At 41.8% G+C, this 20891-nt stretch overlaps 1 protein-coding gene and 1 long non-coding RNA gene across 9 annotated transcripts in view; one reads left to right on the top strand and one right to left on the bottom strand.

Annotated features, from left to right (window-relative positions):
* CREB5 (cAMP responsive element binding protein 5) overlaps nucleotides 1-20891 on the top strand; it is a 268384-nt gene that overhangs the window by 150289 nt on the left and 97204 nt on the right. The window contains exon 1 of one of the 8 annotated variants that reach the window (XM_081164727.1): nucleotides 15660-15818. The exons of the other annotated variants lie outside the window; for them this stretch is intronic. Within the exon in view, the coding sequence (XP_081020853.1) occupies nucleotides 15772-15818 (47 nt within the window). The 5' untranslated portion in view covers nucleotides 15660-15771. Of the gene's footprint in view, nucleotides 1-15659; nucleotides 15819-20891 lie in introns of those variants that run through there. 8 annotated transcript variants of the gene reach the window in all.
* On the bottom strand, nucleotides 14751-15840 carry LOC308570344. Its single transcript, XR_014001146.1, has 2 exons — nucleotides 15718-15840; nucleotides 14751-14832 (listed from the first exon to the last, which is right to left on the bottom strand). It is a non-coding gene; the product is annotated as an uncharacterized lncRNA (long non-coding RNA).

Below are 20891 nucleotides of genomic sequence, written 5' to 3'. Positions count from 1 at the left end.
TGAGCAAGATGGAATACCTGTAAGTTTTTTTAAAAAAATCAAAACATGGAATCCCTGTATCTCTATCTGTATTCTCATAATTTGTCTTGAGCACTGAATGGAAGAGAATCCTGCTGCCCGTTGACTCACCAAAATCTCTTCATGCAGCACCCTTGGATTTTTTTGGTGGTCTTCCATGTCGGTATTAAAGAGGCACAACCCTGTTTATTTTTGAACACCAGACCAGATTTCAGACTAAGGCTGGTGTGGCTACAAGTCGTATTACTCACTGGGGATATTTAGTCATATATCTTGTGAATGGAGCCCATTAAAACATTTTAAGCAAGTTCAGAATGTTTTGATTTTCAGATTATTTGAACCTCATTTGAGAGTAAAAAAATTGGAGGGAAAAGTGCTTTTTCAAAAGCGATAGTCGATAATGATTTCATATGAAAACGTCATGATTCCTAGAGTAGGTGAGACTCAAAAATTCAGAGAACTGGAAGACAGCCTGTCTCTTATTATTCAGCTCTAAAGGAAGAGAAGTAGTGTCTGCCCTGAGACTGCACTTCCTTAAGGGATTAACTCCTTAGAAACATCTTTGGGAAATTCAGAGACTGGCATCTATAGAGGGCTGAACAAAACTCCCACTGTGTGTCTCTAGGTAAAGTTGAATCTATGTCCCATTTCATTTGTGGTGTCACAAAATTCATGAATAAAGCTGGCTAATGAGAACCAGGTAGAAAATTCCTACATCTGCAACATGATGTAGAAAAGTAAAATGGTTTTAACTAACCACCACAGCAACTGAGTATGGATGAGCTCTCCTATTCTTGCCTCAACTTAATTTGGAATTTATTTTAAATTTAAAAAAACAACAACAATAGGAATAGAGGAAATAATTTGTCCCAGTCAATCCATATATTCCATTTGTGCTCCAAAAGTGATACAATCCTAGGAGGACAGTATCACAGGAAAATGAATATAAGGGGAAATGATAAATCTGTATGCTTATGAAAAGCTCCAGTCAAAACTCTGCTGTTCTCTGCAAGAGAGTAAAAACTGAACAGAAAACCTAATAAATGATGAGTTTGTGAAGTTACCCTGCGTATTGTGTCTTAAAGGTTTGTAAATTGCCTTAGGTGCCTTTAGACAGAGAGTGCATTTTATAAATAAAATAAGGGAAAATATGTCCTTATGTGTGGTTTGGAGTGCTATAAAGTATGATAAATAGTTTTCACTGCACTTTCATCTTCTCCATTCTGGCTGATGGAAATCCTGCATTCTGTGATGCAACAACTGTTTTTGTTTCCTCTTGGGGGGGATGACAACATTTAAGAATGATTGCAAAACCATAGAGTTTTGGCTTCCGTCCTTGACGAAAAGGGAACACTCTTTAGTCCGAATTGAGACACAGCTTCCCTTGTCAGTTCCTCATCTGAAGCTCTATTCCTCTTTGTAACGTCACAAAAATGTTCTGCTTTTTGTAAAAACAAAACAATAAAACAGTGAAGAAGAACTGCTGGCACCTTGTGGTAAATGTCTGAATGAACGTTCAAATGATTATTTGAATTATTAATTGCACTTGTTCTTTCCTGATCATAGCTGGATTTTTGGCACCTATATTTGTCTTATCCCTCTGGCTTGGCTTTTATTTACAGTAATCCCCTGTAGGATAAACTGTACACTGGGGCCACAGTCTACTGCCAGAAATGAGTAATTTATGGGCCTCTCTTAATCCCAGCCAGCATGGTCAGGGATGATGGGCGTTGTTGCCTAACAGTATCTTAGCTACACCAGATCTAGACAACAAAGAACTGGAGATTCTCTCTTGTTGGCTTGGATCAGACATAGGCAAACTCGGCCCTCCAGATTTTTTGGGACATCAACTCCCATCACCCCTAGCTAACAGGACCAGTGGTCAGGGATGATGGGAATTGTCGTTCCAAAACATCTGGAGGGCCAAGTTTGCCTCTGCCTGGCTTGGATAATGAGCAAAACTCAATGTGAGACAACTGAACACTGATGAGGCTAAGGACTATGGCCAGCTTCTTTAAGGATCACCTAAAAATACAGATTTGCTGAACAAGACAAGGTTTATTTGGTAAAACATAGTTTATTAGATGTGTATCTGAAGAAGTGTGCATGCACACGAAAGCTCATACCAAGAACTAACTTAGTTGGTCTTTAAGGTGCTACTGGAAGGAATTTTTTTATTTTGACTATGGCAGACCAACACGGCTACCTATCTGCAATAGTTTATTAGACTATTTTTTATTGATAAAAATGGAAGCCTCTCTCTTTAGATTTTTATTTAATTGCTTCCAGTGGCATGCAGTGAAATCTTTCATAGAGGGAACAGTTAGGGCTAGATGTGCCCGCTCACAAGGATGATGTGAGGGGGCCACGACATCATAAGCATTGTGCCTCCCTCCCTCGCTAAGCTGGCCAGAAGCTTCCTGGGCTTTGGGAAGGAGACGCCAGGCTTTAATACTTTAATTTAGCAGGAATATTTAGGGGACTAGCCTAGTCTTCCTAGTCCGTTGACTGATTGCTTCTCAAGCTGTGCGGGGAAAATATTACCGTATTGGCCCGAATATAAGCCGCACCCGAATATAAGCTGCACCTTTAAACCTCAAGGGGGGGAGGGGGAAAAAGACAATACCCAAATATAAGCTGCTCCCTTAAAATTCCACCGGCACTCAAACCCGTTCCGTTTTACCTTATGTCTGTTTCAGCAGCGATATTGTAAAAGCCGATTTTTGTAAGGTTGCGAATTTAAGCAAATTTGGGGGGGGAAAGGAGGGGGAAGTGTGGCTTATATTCGGGCCAATATGGTATCCAGTTTGGTTTCTCCTGTGGGTTAGACTTTGGGAGATTGAACTGAATGCCCGAACAAGGTTTGTTCTATGGTTTATGGTTTGTTTGGGAGAGCCAAACTATGACAAAATACAAAGCAATTTCACACTGGTTTTGGTGTTTATGTGTGTGGAGGGGTGAGTGGCTGGTGGTTGTTGTTGTTGTTGAGGAACACAAATACAAAGCAAATTGTTTTCCACTTCTTTGGGTCATAGCCAAAGTATCCACTGAAAGTAACACAAATGAGGTAGTTAAAGTAACATTTAATTTGCTCAAATATATTAAATATGTTGCCTCGTGTGGTGCAGTGGCTAGAATGCTAGAGAGATCCAGGTGCTTGACCAGAAAGCAAATGTAAAAATAATGTGTTATCTGGATTCTACATTATTCATGCCTTCATATAACAGCAGGCATAGATGCTGATGGCCAGAATTGCAATTTTATTAGAATTATTAGACTTCTCTGTTTAAAAGGCATTATTAGAAAATCAAGAATGCTTCAGAATGTAGAGCCTTTTTTAAGCATGTGGGAGTGGGTGGGCAAATCACCTCATGATGACTTTTCCACTTGCGAAGAAAGGTGGTGTGAATGAGTCCCTGATGTGAAAATTGTGAATCACTTTGTTCATCTAAAAGTGCTATGAAAATACTGAAAATGCTTAATAATGATATCAGACATCGTGACTGAGTTTCCAAAGTTGGAAGATATACATTGCGGACAGAAGTGAAAATAGCTAACACAATGGTCTGGCTTGCACAGCCTGGGAAGGCAAACCATGCAGGCTTCCCGAAAGGAGATTCCAGCTGCCCTGCTTCTCCCTGGTTGTTTTGTTGCTGTGCAGGGGTGCCAACCTGAATAAAATATTGTGGAGGCCCAAGTAAGCCCTGCCTCACATAATCGATCACATGACGGAGTGCATACACACCATTTGAATGGGAATGCCCATCAACTTTGGGTTGGGGGCCAAGACCCCTCAAATATTTTATTCTGGGGGCCGAAGACCCCACAGCCCCTAGGCTTTGGCTCATATGTGACTGTGCCATGCTAAAGTAAGTTATAGTTTGGCTTAGCATGTACTCCAAACCCAGGTTCAGGGATTAGCTTTCTCAACACTGTCACTGTGGTTTGTTTTGGCGCAATATGGCATGTGAACTAGGCTAAGATGCCACATAGGACCAAGTTCTGATGCTGGGATGCTAGATACGGAATTGTTTGAGTGATGCACTGTTCTTTATGAAGCAAAATCACTTATTTGAAACCTCATCTATTCTTACAACAACAGATAATGGTCTGAGGAAAGACCAGCTATTTTTTTGCATGGATAATCGCAGAAGAAGGAAAACAATCACACTCAAAGTGCCCTGCTTGTTATGGCTGTCAGTAGTATGCTATAATGTCTTAATAGGCCAAAGATGCAGAACAAACTAGATTGACAACCGAGGCAAAATTAAAACAAACCAAACAAAACAGAAGGAAGACAAAATCAACCAAAGCTTTAAAGATAATCAACCAAATACTAGTTGGAATTAATGGCCCTTTGAGCGTGCTGCAATGCTTGCCAAGTTCAGACCCTCTGGCATTTTACCAAAGATAGTGAATGAAAATGCAAGAGGCCTTCTCAAGAGTGATTCCTGATGTGGTTTTTCGGGACCTTTGCCTTCGGTACTGATGGCAAGCTACCCTGGCTAATCTCAATTGCCACCACGGGGGTTATATAGCATGGGATTGCTGTGAAGTTAGATAAAAACTAGATGTTTGCCCTGTGTATGTATAAGATTAAAATGAAGGAATCATGTTGTTTAGTGAAAACAGTTTCCTTGGGAACACTGGAATCGTTTTACGTTGCTGCATGATGTAATTAGCTGGGTTCAACATTTAAAGTGGGGGTAACCATATGAGTATAAATAAATACAAATTCTCATTGCCCAGCCCTGTGCATGTTTACTTGGAAAGGATTAACTCAGCGGGGCTTACTCTCGAGTAAACATGCATAGGATTTTGGCCTGATTACTTTTCATTGTCCCCTAATTCAGGTCCATGCAAAAAAGCTGAAGCCAAAATTATTTGGATTCCTCTGTTTCAGGAGGGGGAGGAAGTCTGCATGAAGGGAGCACAGCCAAAATGCATAAAATTATGAGTTGGCTGGGAAAAGTGAGCAGGGAATAGTTGCTTACCCTTTCAGATAATGCGAAAAGTATGACAAGGGCACCCAATGAAAATAACACATAGCAGGTTTCAAACAAACAAAAGGATTGTTGTTTCCGCACATAGGTGACCTCGGGAACTCTTTGCAAGCCGAAGAAGAAACAGCCAAGACTAAAAAATGGAATTTAAGAAAGGAGTCGATAACCTCAAGGAAGGAAGGAATTTCAATATCTACTAAAACCGCCTTTGCACTTTCTCTTATCCTGAGGTAGGAGCTTCAACCTTGGATTTATTTGCATAAGTCGGGGGTTAATCCAAGGCTGAAGTGACAAATTGCCTCTGGATGATATGTGCCTCTCCACTTTGTGTCAGAAGTGACAGTCTAGGAAACGTCATTATCTGAAAAAGCATGCAAAGTTAAACATTAACTTGAGTAGAATTTGAGATGAAAAACAAGATGCGAAGGTGACTGTGAAATTCTATTCATTTCTACTCAGAAGTAAGTCCCGTTGTGTTAAGAATATGCCCTGCTTGATCAGACCACTGTTCTCATGGTAGCAAACCAGATGCCTATGGGAAGGCCTGGAAGCAAGACCCGAGCGCAGCAGGTCTCTGCTCCCCACATGTAATTCCCAGCAACCGAGGCATTCAGGGGCATAGTGCCCTGGCAGTGGAAGCAGAGCAGAGCCCTTGTGCCTAATGACCATGCCTTGACAGCCTTCTTCTCCACGAATTGGTCTAATCCTCTTATAAAGCCATCCAAGTTAGTGACCATCAACACAACTTGTGGGAGCCAAAGCCATAAGTTAACTATGGAACTCAGTACAAGGACACTGACTCAGGCAAATGTCTATAGGACTGCACTTAGGAACTGTGTTCCTGTTCACAGACCAGTTGTCTTAATGATTCCTACATTAGAAGAATTGTATCGGTATCTCACAGTTCACTCAACAGCAAGAAACACTATTTGTGTCACATGGTTTGCAACACCAAAGTCATACCCTCCAACATTTCGCCAATGCAAATACCGACGTCCTATTCCACCACCATTACAGTGGTACCTTGGTTGTCAAACGGCTTGGCTCCCGAACAAATCAGCTCCCGAACGCCGCAAACCCGGAAGTAAGTGTTCCGGTTTGCAAACGTTTTTTGGAAGCCGAACTTCTGACGCAGCTTCTGAGGCTTCTGATTGAGTGCAGGAAGCTTCTGCAGCCAATCGGAAGCCGTGCCTTGGTTTTTGAACAGTTCTGGGAGTTCAACAGACTAAGTTCGACAACCAAGGTATGGCTGTATTATTATTATTATTATTATTATTATTAATAATAATAATAATAATAATAATAATAATAATAATAATAATACTTCACCCATCTGACTGGGTTGCCCCAGCCGCTCAGGGTAGCTTCTGACACATATAAAAACATAATGAAATGTTAAAAATTAAAGAACTTCCTTATAGAAGGGCTGCCTTCAGATGGCTTGGGGGTTGGATAACTCCATAATCTCCAACATTTCTCCAGTGTAAATAAGGGTGTCCTACCATACCCTTAGACATTTCTCCGATGGAAATAGAGATGTCCTAAGGCAGGGGCGAAAGTAGGCTGCATTTCGCCTGGGTCAAAGACCCAGTTTAGCACACCATCCCATGCAAAGTTGCATACACACACTCAATGGTTGGGAGCCTCAATGGCACCCTCTGGAGGCTTCGCCCAGGTTAAAAAAAAACTGGCTAGCCTCTCCCCACCCCCAGCTACAGCTCTGCCTAAGGAAGAGCGGGACATTTCGAGATCAAATCAGAAACCAGGATGGTTTCTGTAAATCCAGGGCTGTCCTTAGGAAATATGGGCACTTGAAGGACCTGCAAATTTTGCATATATTTGGAAGGGCCTTCTCAGCAAAGCCTCTGTTGAAATAGAAGAGAAGAGTGAGAAGGTAACACTGAAAAGCCTTCAGATTTTCAGCTGAGGCTAATTCGTAACTCTCCCATCAGGCCTTAATGAATTGAGTGTTGAGCTAATTCAAATGTGTTATGGCCAGCCACATGCCAGAACCTGTCACTTGAGCAGTCAGTTTTATGATGAGTTCAAAGCTAGCAACTGATGAGGCTCTTAAGTTTTGTCTTTGCACTTCACTATGCATTTGGAAATGGATCATTCAGCAAGACAGATGAATATTAGACCACTAAGCTAAGGTAGAACAGATACGACATTTTGTTCACACTTAGATAACTGAATGGGGAAAGAGAATTGTTTATATAAGATATTCAGTCAAAATTGCCTTTGTCACTAGTCTTGTATGGTACTAGTTTGTACCAGTCAACTGTTTGTTTTCTTAAAACCATGATTGCATCTCCTTGCAGTTTTTATGCACAGGTTGGGAGTAGCTTCGAGCCTAATTAATGTGAAAAACACCCTACATAATTTTTAAAACACTTGGGGGGGGGGTTCTACAGGAATTGTTGGGTTACTTATAGGCACCTATGTTTTACAACTGTAATTTAAAAATCTGTATAATTGGACCACATGGCTCAAAGATAGTAATTGGATACAGAAGACTTAATTTCCAGGTCGCCGGCACAATGCTGGCTTAAGGCTATTTCACCTATATAGGTCTATATGAAAATGAATAGGCAGATTTCTCACCCCATTTCCTATGGGGCAAATGTCAACAACTTGAAACAAAAAAAAGAGCCCTCTACTCCAGTTGACACTAACTGACTTTGACAATCTCACCTGAGAGGTGAGGATAGAATAGGAAGAAGGCTTAGGAAATCTCTAGAGGGTTCATGGCGGGCAACATTGATATGAGGACTTAGACAAATATTTCATAATCGCATGCCTCAAGGATATTGCTAAAGTCTTGCCCCACCTAAATATGGGAATCACATGTCTGTTGTCCCCATTGTAGGTTCTCAAACATACAAATACATTACAGTTCGAAACACTTTTACTCTACTACATGTAGATTTAAAACAGATTTGATCTGTTTTTCTTATGTAATAAGAATGCAGTGGTACCTCAGGTTAAGAACCTAATTTGTTCCGGAAGTCCGTTCTTAACCTGAAACTGTTCTTAACCTGAGGTACCACTTTAGTTAATGGGGCCTCCTGCTGCTGCCGCTGCCGCACGATTTCTGTTCTCATTCTGAGGTAAAGTTCTTAACCCGAGGTACTATTTCTGGGTTAGCGGAGTCTGTAACCTGAAGCGTCTGTAACCCGAGGTACCACTGTCCTGATGCAATGTAGGAGTTCCACAATCAAATGACCTGACTTTTCTCATTTATTTTAAGCAGTCACAAGAAGCTGTGATTTTGATCATCATAGTGGCATTCGGGGAGCAGGAGTTAACTCTTCACCCCATCCCATTTTCCTGATCAAATTTACATCCTGAAGCTCTTGCATCCTGAAGCACTTGTATTGTGCCAGCTTTTCCCATTGGACGGTAAAGCTGGGAAAGGGATTTAGATCTGGAAAATGACATACTGGTAAAGGTGAATTCCTCCAGTCCACCAAACTCCTGCTGTAATCCAAATTAGAGCCCTGCAGCTGTTTTAAAACAGGAACATCATCGCATATCTCCTGTATTGCCTATGGTTTGGCATTCTCTGATTTTAATCAGTTTTTGTGCCTTCCAATGCTATCTTGAGGTATTTTCTCCCCACTCAGAGCTATCTTATTCCAGAATAATTTTGGCATCTCGCTTTGCAGGGAGGCATGCTCTGCCTCTATCAATGTAGCCTTGTGGATAAAATTTCTCTATGGTTCTGTCCACTACAAAAACATAGGACACCCAAGTCGAACTGAACACTGAATAACTCCACATGGTTTTTGCAGCGGTCTGTGACCGAAAGGGTTCACTGGAAGCAATTTGCAAAGAAGTCCTTAGGAAACCACCTGGATGGTTATTTTAAATTAAAAAAGGAAGAGATGTCACATTTTTTAAAAAAATAAAAAATAATAATGCTAGGTTTAAGTCTTTGTACATGTGATAGTCATTAAAGCTTATTTAACCCTGAAATTTGCTGGCCCTCTTGATTCCACTGGGACTAGAAGGATCTTGGGTTGAAAAGGAAAAATAATGTCTGTGAAAATGAGTCTTCCCTCAATGGAGAACAATTATTTCAGAATTATTCTCGCCCATACAAATGGTAATATAGGCATATATATTTTTCCAGCTTATGCAATCTATAGTTTGCAACACATCACATAGATTAGTTCAGATGGAGCAGCTCGATTTAGATTATTTGATACCATTATAATCAGTGGAACTAGCATCAGCTGAAATTCAAGCACTCCAGTTGTGAACCGTAGCTGTAGTAAAGAAATGACTCTGCACCAGTTGTAATCAGTCAGTGAGAAAGTTGTTTTGGATGCGAAACACAGAAAAGAGAGGATAGGCAAAGAGAAATTGTTAACTTACCAAAAGTTATTAGAGTGGAATCAAGGAGACTGCAAAGTAAAAACAAGGGAATAACTAACAAGGGAAAGCCAATGGTTTTCTCACTTACAATTTACTTGGTATAGAACAAAAAAAGACTGACTTTGAAATACAATTGTGTGCGGATGGTGGACATGTTATTGCGAAAATGTATGAATTACTGTTGAAAATTGAAATGCAAGAAGAACAAGTTAAAGAACAGTGGGAACGTATGTGGACCAAAGGTTAAAATACACACTGTGTTAGGATTTAAAAGAAAATTTGTATAAAATGACGTGTCAATGGTATTTAACTCCTGAGAAGCTATTTAGAACGTATAAAAATATTCCAAATAAGTGTTGGAATTGTGGTGAAGGTGGAAGGACATTTTACCATGATAGGTGGACATGTAAAAAATCCAAAAAAATATTGGACATGAATGCATACACTGATACAGAGATTTTTGAAGGTTAATTTTCAACTGAAACCAGAGCTCTTGCTGCTAGGGTTTATGGACATACAATTAGAAAAAGACTCTGGAACTTTGTTTCAGTATATGATTATGGCAGTGAGACTTTTATATGCACAAAGATGGAAAGGCTCATCATTGCAAACTATGGAGAAATGGACTTAGCTGAAATGGCATAATTGACATATTTAATCAGAGAAAAGCCGTTGTTAACATTTACTGAAGATTTGAAACCTCTCTTAGACTTTTTGCGTGAAAAACAAAATGAACTATTGGCATTGGGGTTTGAGGATTGAAGATAATTTTAGACTATAGAAAGTGGCTTTACTGGGTGTTATGTTGGTGTGGATCAGTTGAATAATGTTTATATATAGCAGACAGATGAAGAATCAGAGGTTCTTTATTTTCTTAACTTCCTTCCTTCCTTCTTTTTCTTTATCTCCTCTCTCTTTCTCTCCCCTTCATTCCTTCTCTACTTCTCCATCCTTTTCCCTCTCCTCTCCTCTCCTCCCCTCTCCTCCCCTCTCCTTTCTTTTCCCCTTTTTCTTTTCGGTCTGTCTTGTTATTTAGATTAACATTTTAATTAGATTAACATTTTGATTAAAAAGATAATAGATAATCATCTTTGTATCCCTTTCCCCAAACTCTAATAAAATTTATTTTTTAAAAAACAGAGAAAGTTGTTTTAGATGAAGACATCATGTTCAGGCTCAAATGTCTTGATCCTGATCAGTTTTCTTGGATGTAAGTCCCACTTTACTCCAGTAGAACCTACTTCATGGTGAATTTAGGGCTTGTACGTCGGCACTGTTTGTTTGTTTGTACATAGGTGTGCACAAATGTATTTTTAATTAAACAACAATCTGTTTCAAGTTATGGATACACGTTCTAAACTTTTAAACATTTGAAATGCTTTTTCCCTGTGCTTGCTTCAGCTGATGGTGCTCTTGCCAAATAATTGCTGGGTGGTGTGATTTTCAAAGCGTACACATTGCTCCTTTGTGCAGAGATACGAGCTTTGCAGCCAGAGTAGTGGAATTGTTAACCGTGCTTACATCAGACAGCTGTGATATCTGCCACACCACCCTCTCCCCAAGGATGAGATACGCTGCAGGGAGGGGGGCTATAAACATTCCTTAGCTAGTCTGCAAAATTGGAGCCATGGGCACTGTTCTGAAGTTGGATCCCTTTGGAATTAAAATATCATTTGCTTCCCATCCCATCAGCCTCTATTCTTCAGTACGTCTGGATGTTAGAAATACTGTAAATGAGGAATGCAGGAAGAAGAGAAAGGGAAGGAGAACAGAAAGGAATAAAGTTAATACACACATGAAAAGGTGCAGCTTTGGTATCTGAGTGAGATTTCCTCTGGACTACAGGAAATCCTACATCATTTACAGGTCACAGGAAGGAAAATGGGATAACAGTGTTTCCTGCAAGGTTTTTTTTTTTTGGGGGGGGGGGTGTCAACAGACCTTGAAAATACCTGAGTTGGAAGTGACTTTTTAATACCCTCAAACCAGTCGTCTTGTTTTTAACTCTATTTAAGCATTTAGCTTCATTCAAAAACACATTTTGATTGTCTTAGAAACAGTTGATCCTGAATTGTTCCTCCTCTCACCTGTGTAACGACCACAGAACGGATAACCGAGGTGCCGAAATGTTATGCATCTTTTCCCCATCTTTTTCGAAAAGTGTGATGTGTAGTAGACGAACCTTTTATTCATTTTATGAAACCTATTAATTATGATGCAATGTTGAATTCACTGACCACCACTTTCTATTGAACACCCCTTTCCTTTTGAAAGGTTCTGTACTATAAGACAATATTTATAGTTAGTATACAGGTCCAGTATTGTAGCCTGTTGCACAGAGAGGCACTTTGGAGAACAGAATCATGTGCAGGGAGCCCAAATTCACTGTACAGGGGTGCTTTCTTCCTATGAGCCAGTGTTGGAAACTACACCATTGGGGTTGCTGGATTGGGGTTGTGGAAAAGAAATATAAGCAACCACGCAAAGAAGATTTCTGGAACCGACAAAGAATGAACATGGGTGTAAACCTATTTTCAGGTTGATATAAGAATATTGTGCATCCGGCAGTTGTCAGCTTCCTTGTGTCAGTGAAAACATTTAACAGGAAGGGTTGAGCAGCAAATAAACCTCTTTCCTGCTTGTCTCAAATATGCAATACAATCCCCTGCATGTGCTGCCATGGCTATAGCACATGGGTAGGCAAACTAAGGCCCGGGGGCCGGATCTGGCCCAATCACCTTCTCAATCTGTCCCCCGGACAGTCTGGGAATCAGCATGTTTTTACATGAGTAGAATGTGTCCTTTTATTTAAAATGCATCTCTGGGTTATTTGTGGGGCATAGGAATTTTCCCCTTCAAAATATAGTCTGCCCCCCCCCCAAGGTCTGAGGGACAGTGGACTGGCCCCCTGCTGAAAAAGTTTGCTGACCCCTGTTATAGCAGATAAGGCTGGGCTATAGCCATACCTTCTAGAGATGGATGAGTGCTACACTTGCAACAAATTGACTTGAAAAATCACGTGACATGTTCCAGAAAAAGAAACATATTTTTATTTTATTTTTTTACGATTATTTTTCTGAGCCTTTGGGGTTGCCACATGTCCTCTTTTCCCAGGACACGCCCTCTTTTTCACGAGCACAGTCGTCATAGTGATCCCTAGTTAAAAGTAGAAGTTGGCAAATGTGCTCTCTTTTTTGCTCTACAAAATATGGCAGCCCTAGAATGATCGTATGTTCAGTCTCTTACTTGTGCCCTCTTACTTGAATGCACTCAGTAGAGGAAAATTAAGAGGCCACAGGGGCAAAATGGAGCCTCTCCCCAGTGGAGGACCCACATGTAAATAATGGAAATGAATGAAGGTACCATGCAGTGTGCGGCCTGTCGTTTTACACACTTACAGATGCTGAGGTGTGTTCTGAACTGCGATAACATGTTACCAGACCATTACAGTTTTTAGATGTGTGTTTAACTAAAAAAGCAAGCAGATTCTTGGCTTTTAAATCCATATAAGAGAGGCTATTGCAGAGTAAATGGGTGCAGTAACTCATGCATCAGTCATCAGCAATGTCTGACCGGAGACAGGGGTTGGGTCCTGGTAGTGATCATTGGTTTGTATATAAGGGTGTTACAGGCATGCCCTATTTTCATCTGTAGGAACTTGGAGACTATGTGAGTTATGGCTTTTGCTTTTTTAATGGTTTTGCTTTCCTTTTATTTATGAACCTGCCATCCTACATTAGGAATGGTATTAGAAACATTTATTCAGTTGTTGGTTTTTTTATTTATTAAAAAAAAAAACTTTTAAAACCAGATATTCCAAATCATATCTGTAAGTGCCATGTCGTCTTTGAAATTTGGCTCCCAAGACTTAAACGCATTGAAATCCATAAGAAAAAAATTAGAACTGAACAACCGGAACCTTTTTTTTTTTTTACAAGAGACTTGCAATCATTATATTTTTATTATTTTATTTATAAAATGTATACCGCCATCCTTTAGAATATTATTTTGCAGGGCAACTGGGAAATAAAAACAGAGGTGCTTCTGCATGTTGTTCAGTTGAAAGTAGCTTGGAAATAAAAGAAAGCTTTAAGAGTGATTAAACTTCTTTTTATTATGTTACAGAAGACGAGAAATCAATAACTGGTCATTCAGACATAAATGAGTTATGCAGGCCAATGACACAATGAACCAAACTTTATAACTACATATGATACTGTCAAGCCACCGACTTCAGTGGCGCCAGGAATAATTATGGCTGATCACCTCTAATTCCAAGCTGTTTCACTTGGTAACACTGTCACTTTCACTGGCCACATAGTATTAGTATCAAGTGAGTTTGCCCGATCCACAGAAAGGAATATGCCCTCCTTTATTTCCCTCCATACCCAACTCGCAGCTGTAGATATTAGTCCCCAGAGATAGCAACAATTCATAGCTGTAACCAAACTGTCTGAAAATAACAGAGATGTTTTCTTAAATTTAAGTGATGGTCATGCCCATCGAGCTGGGAAAAAGTGATTTATCTTACGGGGGATATTTATTCTTCACCTCTGTAGAAGCATCAATTATGACAGCGGCTCCTGCTGCTGCAATTTGCACAACGGAAGCATCTTAGAAATGGGCTGCTGTTAAAATAATGGCAGCCACACAAGGTGCTTTTACACTACAGCACTTTAGCAGTCCTCATAAGGTATTCTCCTGCAATGTGCTACAAGCAATGGTGTGCTGCAGTTATTTTCCCATCCACATCTCAGAGGCACATCACTCTCTTTCACTTCCCATAACTCCTGAACAACTAGTAGTGTGAAATGTTAAAATCAAGTGGTACATAGATAACTGGTATTCTCTAGCCAAGCCCTCCAGCCTTTTATTAGACATTAGTTGACGCTCATAACACCAAGGTTGCGGGTTCGATCCATACACAGGACAGCTGCATATCTCTGCATTGCAGGGGCCGGACTGGGTGATTCTCAGGGTCCCTTCCAACGTTATGATTCTATGATTATTAGACTTTGCGCAATCAACCATGCACTGTCAGGTCTGCTGCAGAAACGAATGTTAATGGCGGCCTGGATTCAAATTCCCAGGAGATCACAAATCTCTTGATTCTTCCACCAGTTGACACTGTTGTTACCAGACATAGCAACTGTTTTAACAACAACCACAATAAAAACCCTTTTACTTTCTTTTTGTGCTAGCGCAGTAGTATCTGCTTCCCTCGAGGGAAGCACTGAATAGGTGCAAAAGGTTCACTGCCGATGTGGTGTGCATCGAGGACACGCAATGGTTTTGAAAAAGTGAAATAAAATGGTGGTCACGGGAGATGAAGTGGGTTTTTTTTTAAAAAAAAAAACCAAAACCTAAGAGGCAGGAAATGGAGACAGGTGTCATGTCGGCGAGCCTCTCCTCACATGATGGTAGTGCGATCCTGATGGAAGCAGAGAAAACTGCTAAAAAAACACACGCACACCAGAGGTTGCGGGGGGGGGGAGCAAGTGTGGGAATTGATAACAATAGAATGCCAGCTATGAAAACGTTTTTAAAGAACTGTCTGGCTCCTCGGAGCAGAGCTTCTCCTGGGCTGTTACTACCAAGGCAGCGCCATTCATTCCCTATGAAGTGGGCCCTGGACTGGCCTTCAGGAACAAGGGCGACTTTTCGATTTAAGACTTCTTGACAGATATGTCTGCGTTCATTTCACTATAAGCCTAAGCATATTTCAAATAGTTTCTCTCTCCTGTTCCTGCTTGTTTCACCTCCTCTTTCCATAGCTGCTTTCCTCCCATTTGCAAGTCCTCCCTTTCTTCTTCTTTTTCCTTGGGGTCTTAAAATGTGCGGGAATGCGCCTCTCTCTCTCTGTGTGTGTAGCATCTTCTGAGGGGGGGAAGAAAGCAAACACACACACACACACACACACACACACACACAAAACCATTAAATTTCCGACAGCCCCGTTCCCGGGGTCTGACTGTGATCTCGCCCAGGCAGCTGCTCGGGCCCTTGTGAGGCGGCACTGTTTCTCCCAGTGTTTACCCGTTTCCAATGGCAATTGCACCACCAAGTCTCTGTGCGTCTGGAACTTCGCCTGGGGCTGTTTTGGTTACATTGAAGTTTTTCAGCTTCAGCTCTGCCAGATTTAAATGGTGACTTCACTAGCATCGAGCTAAAAAGGAGAAAGGGAGGAGGAGGAGGGAGAGAGGCAGGCGTAGGAGAGAGAGAGAGAGAGAGAGAGAGAGAGAGAGAGAGAGAGAGAGAGGGCCAGAGCATTACATCACCATTTGGACTGGAATCAAATGGGAAGGATATGACTCACTCGGGCTAGTTAAGCTTTGGCTCAGGTTCTCGATACACTCATTCCAGGGCTCTCATGTTCTGCACCTCAGCAGGGAATTCAGACCCAGTGATGTCCATGAGGTTTGTTTTTAATTTTCCTTTTCTGATCGCGCTCTGCTCTCGCACGACTTACTACTACCATTCCTCCTCCTCTTACTACCACCAGTCAGACGACCACCTTTCTCTTGCTTTTATTTTTTTGCCTCTTGATTCATTTCCTCTGGGAGCATATATATCTCTCTCTCGTCCTCCCCACCCGCCCCCTTGTCCTTCTCTGCACTTCGGTGCAGTTTGCTTTCTGCTTACAAACATCCTCCTCCTCCTCCTCCATAAAGAGTTGTGGAGCAGATCCTCCGATCTGCACCGGCCCAAGCGAGGGAGCGCAGCAAAGTTTCGAGCGAAGTTTCTTCCGAGGCTGCTGCTTCCTCCCCTCCCTCCTTCCCTGGCGTTGCTCTTTCGTTCCTAATCGGAGGAGACAGGGAGAGAGTTAAACTGCAGGGACCAATCATTGGGATGGTGATGTAATGTTGGAGCTGCAGGGTAGTTAAGTAATGTGAGATGTAGGGGGTCAGGGTTGCAAAGCGTTTACCTGCTCTCGAGGGGGTTTAAGTTTATTATCAGTTGCAGTGACTGCAACTGGCTTCAGACAGCAACCCCTAATTATTCACAGACTGCCCTTTTTTATCTTTTATTATTCAATGTAAAACTATAGTATAGTGTTTTCCTTTTCCTTTCTTAAAAAAAAAAATCCCAACCTGATATTATCACAGCTGCGAATTATTTTCTGCTAGAATACACACACACACACACAGTTTTGAAACTGGGTTTTGAGGAAGGGCTTTGGGGGGACGACTGCTTTTGAAATGAGACTGGTCAATTTGAGATCAGTTAACTGCTGTCTAATAGAGCGCATAAAAGGTTTCGCTGGTAAAGATACGCTCTCTCGGATATAAATCATTTAGGGTTGTGATTTGTGCGTCGTGTCCCAAAGGTGCCACTCAGGGCTTCCAGCTAATGCTTTGCCAACGCAGTTCTGCAAGCCATGCAACCACTTATTTATGTCAGTGGGGGAACTTACAACCAAAGCGATTTCAGGACTGTGGCTCCTGGGCGTTCACACTCTTGCTCTCTGTTGCAAAGAGTCCCTGAGATTTATACCCTCCCTCCCCGCAAACATACCTGTTAAGAAGAAAGCAAAATACTTGCCACATGTAGCTAATTCCTGGGAGGGTTGGGACAGGGTGTTTGGAATTTTAAACTATAAAGCATGCTAAATCAAAGCCTATATAACAATTTTTTTTACAAATAAATGAATCACAAATATTGGGAGTGTTTACATAGATGCGTGGCCCATTTCATATTTTATTTCCATAATGTATTCTGTGCTTTGCCAGAATTTGAAACAACAGGTTTATTCCCTCCCCTGCCCCCTTTGGCTTTCTAAAAGAAAATACAGTGGAAGAGGGTTAAATGGAAAAGGTAAAGGTGTTCTGTAGTATGACCTAGTGGCAATCAGCTCAGTGACAACCAGACTTGCCGCATGGCTTCCTGGCATCAGGTGCTCTGAATCAGCATATTTGACATTCAGGAAACCCATTTATGTGGAAGTGCCTTATACCTTATGCTGAAGTTATTTACAGTAAAAAAATAAATAAAAATGTGATAACAAACAAGCATTCCTCTCTCCTCCCCTCTCATTTGGCCATTCCTTCCTTTGCCGTTTCAGACCTAATTTTGGAGTGTGCCAAATCCCATTTCACAGCATAGTTTAAACTGGATTTGCAAAATGCCGTTATGGCTAGCTAAAGGTTAGTGCTGACAGTGGCAGAGAGGTAACAGTAATCAGAGGTGTCAACATTTGAGGGTGACTGGGCGGCTGATGTTGCATGTGTGTCATCGGGGCTTTTGGGGGAGCCAGGAGTGGAGCTGAAAATGGTGGCAGTTCGGCTTCAACGGCCGGCAGCTTCTCCTGCCATGGCCACTGGCTGGGGGCTGCTTCCCCGCTCCTTCCCCTCTGTGGCAGGAGGAAGAGAAGAAGGAGCCATCCACTGAAGTTGTACTGTGCTTGGCTCTGCACTTGGCCGCCTCCACCCCCTTTGAACATTGGGGGGGGGGGCTGTCCCCAAAAATATGTCCAAATGGGCTCGGCTCCTAGGAGTTGGTGCACCTGACAGTAACCTTTGTTTGTTAGCCTACATACAGAAAGTTATGGAGGAATGGCCACACAGAAGGAAGGGTGAAAGCCCCTGGAATGCTTCTGATGGATGAACCATGGTTATATAGTACAACCATGGTTGTATAGTACAGTGGTACCTCAGGTTACATACGCTTCAGGTTACAAACATTTCAGGTTACAGACTCCGCTAACCCAGAAATAGTACCTCAGGTTAAGAACTTTGCTTCAGGATGAGAACAGAAATTGTGGCACGGTGGCAGCAGGAGGCCCCATTAGCTAAAGTGGTGCTTCAGGTTAAGAACAGTTTCAGGTTAAGAACGGACCTCCGGAACGAATTAAGTACTTAACCCGAGGTACCACTCTACCTGTTTCAGTCTTTGCTGGTGGGGCTGAACTAGACTCATCTCCTGTACAGCGGAAAGATTCTCCATAAACAACAGTTGTAACTGATTCATCCACATGGCAATGTTTAATTTGCCGCAAGTACAGAGCAGCACCCAAGATATGTTGTGCCAAAGGATCTTCTGCAAGAAACATGTTTATAAAAGATATTCCTTTATATCTATGTAAATACATCCCACTGCACACTGCCCATCAGAAGTGGGAAACGTCTGGAATCCTTAAAAAAGTGTTGCACAGAACAAACTTTTGGGCTTGTTCACATGTTATCTTGGGGGTTTTCTTTGCTCATGGGAGTTGGTTGCTACCATTTGGTGGGCGGGGGTTTCAGGCATGGCCATTTCTGCAACCTCTGCTTCTCCAAAGTACGGTACAGACTTCGAAAGTTGTGGTGACTGAGACCCACAAGTGCCTGGCTTGCCAGCTGCACTGCCAATTGCTCTTGTGAATGAGGAAAATAGCTAAAAATGGCACAGAGTATGGTTTTCCATTCACAATCCATAGAGGACACCTGCCTTTTCAACAGCTTCCAAGTAGAGATCTAGTAGAGATCTATGAGCATCCAATATTTGTGTAAGCAGTGCTTACTACGCTGAAAAAAGTTACATCGACTCTATAGTATTTCTTTATTAAATTATTTTGACTCTATAGGGTTTATTTATTAAATTATCTTTAATCTATAGGATTTGTTTATTAGACTCTACTTTTAAATATAGGAATGTATAAAGTACAGAAACTATAAAAAATACACTTGTGATGGAAAATAAGATTTTATAAATCCATCTAACTATGAATCTGCTCAACAATTTCTGACCAATTATCAGGAAATCACAGAGATGCCCCATATTATTATTTTTTACCCTCTGCTGCTCCTTCATGTAATGTTACTTTTTCGATTTCCTACAAGACATTTACTTACTGCATTTTATTGTCTTGGAAGGAAGGTGGGCAGGAGAAACCATTCTTTATCTTGGCAAGAATTCTAAAGATTTGGTGGGTGGAGAGAACTGTCCTGGTTGCCCATTTCTACGCTCTAAACGACCAGACAGCAAAAAAGGAAAGGAAAGGACAACACCAAAGATTTTCCTTTCTTGCCTTAAACGTTCCTTGGCTGTTCCAAAGTTTCTGTGAAGTTATTTTATTCAGCCCAACGGATTAAGGGGAAATTTATTGTTTTCCTGACTATGGGTGCTTCCCCTCCAGTCACCGCAAAATTTAAATGTCAGCCCATGGTGTCTGTAACATGCAACTTGTGTTTCCTCTTTTCTGACTCGTTATTTAAGATGTGTAATTGAACATAAGATTCATGATAGGTCAGACTGAAGGTCAGTCTAATCCAGCCTACTCCCCACCCACCCCTCCCCACTGGTTGGCCAGATTCTTCTAGAACAGGGACAGGCAACCTAAGGCCTGGGGGCCGGGTGTGGCCCAATCTCTTTCTCATTCTGGCCCGCAGACAGTCTGGAAATCAGCATGTTTTTACATGAGTAGAATGTGTCCTTTTATTTAAAATGCACCTCTGGGTTATTTGTGGGGCCTGCCTGGTGTTTTTACATGAGTTAGAATGTGCCCTTTTATTTAAAATGCATCTCTGGGTTATTTGTGGGGCATAGGAATTCGTTCCCCCCCCAAAAAAAGAATATATAGTTCTGCCCACCACATGGTCTGAGGGATGGTGGACCAGCCCAGGCTGAAAAAGGTTGCTGACCCCTGTTCTAGAAAGCCCTCAAGGAGGGCATGAAAACAGTAATCCTCCCTCTGCTCTTATTGCTCCCCAAAACTGTATTAATTGCCTTTGAAAATGGATGTTCTATTTAGCCACCATATAGCCTCCATGTTGTTGTTTAGTCGTTTAGTCATGTCCGACTCTTCGTGACCCCATGGACCAGAGCAGGCCAGGCACTCCTGTCTTCCACTGCCTCCCGCAGTTTGGTCAAACTCATGCTGCAGCTTCGAGAACACTGCCCAACCATCTCGGTCCATGGAGTTTTCTTGGCAGGGATACTGGAGTGGCTTGCCGGTTCCTGCTCCAGGTAGATCACATTTGATCAAAACTCTCCACTATGACCTGTCCATCTTGGGTGGCCCTGCACGGCATAGCTCATAGATTCTCTGAGTTATTCAAGCCCCTTCACCACGGCCAGACAGTGATCCATGAAGGGGTATAGCCTCCATACATTTGTCTAATTCCCATTTAGAGTCACATAATCCTGGGGCCACCACGAACACATTATGAACATAAGCATTCTCCTTGTTAGATCAGACCCAAAGGTTTATCTGGTGTTGTTTTCAAACACGGACCACTCAGCTAGCAAGAGAGGAAACTGCTTTGGTCCATATCTAGCTCAGCATTTCCAAAATGGCGGGCAGCAGCTCTCCAGGCTTCCAGCCAGGGGACATTCACCATTTTAGCTTGAGATGCTGAGGATTGGATCTTCTGTATGGAAAGCAGACGCTCTACCACTGAGCTAGAGTGCTTATGGGAAGCCTGAAAGGAGGACATGAAAGCAATAGCACTCTCACTTGGATCAATTGGCAGTGAATTCATAAATGGACCACGCAGCATGTGATGAAGTGCA

The sequence above is a fragment of the Podarcis bocagei genome, assembly GCF_964188305.1.
Source record: "Podarcis bocagei genome assembly, chromosome: 12".
Taxonomy (NCBI): domain Eukaryota; kingdom Metazoa; phylum Chordata; class Lepidosauria; order Squamata; family Lacertidae; genus Podarcis; species Podarcis bocagei.
The sequence above is the reverse complement of the archived record's forward strand: the minus strand, read 5'-3'. Positions and strand labels throughout refer to the sequence as shown.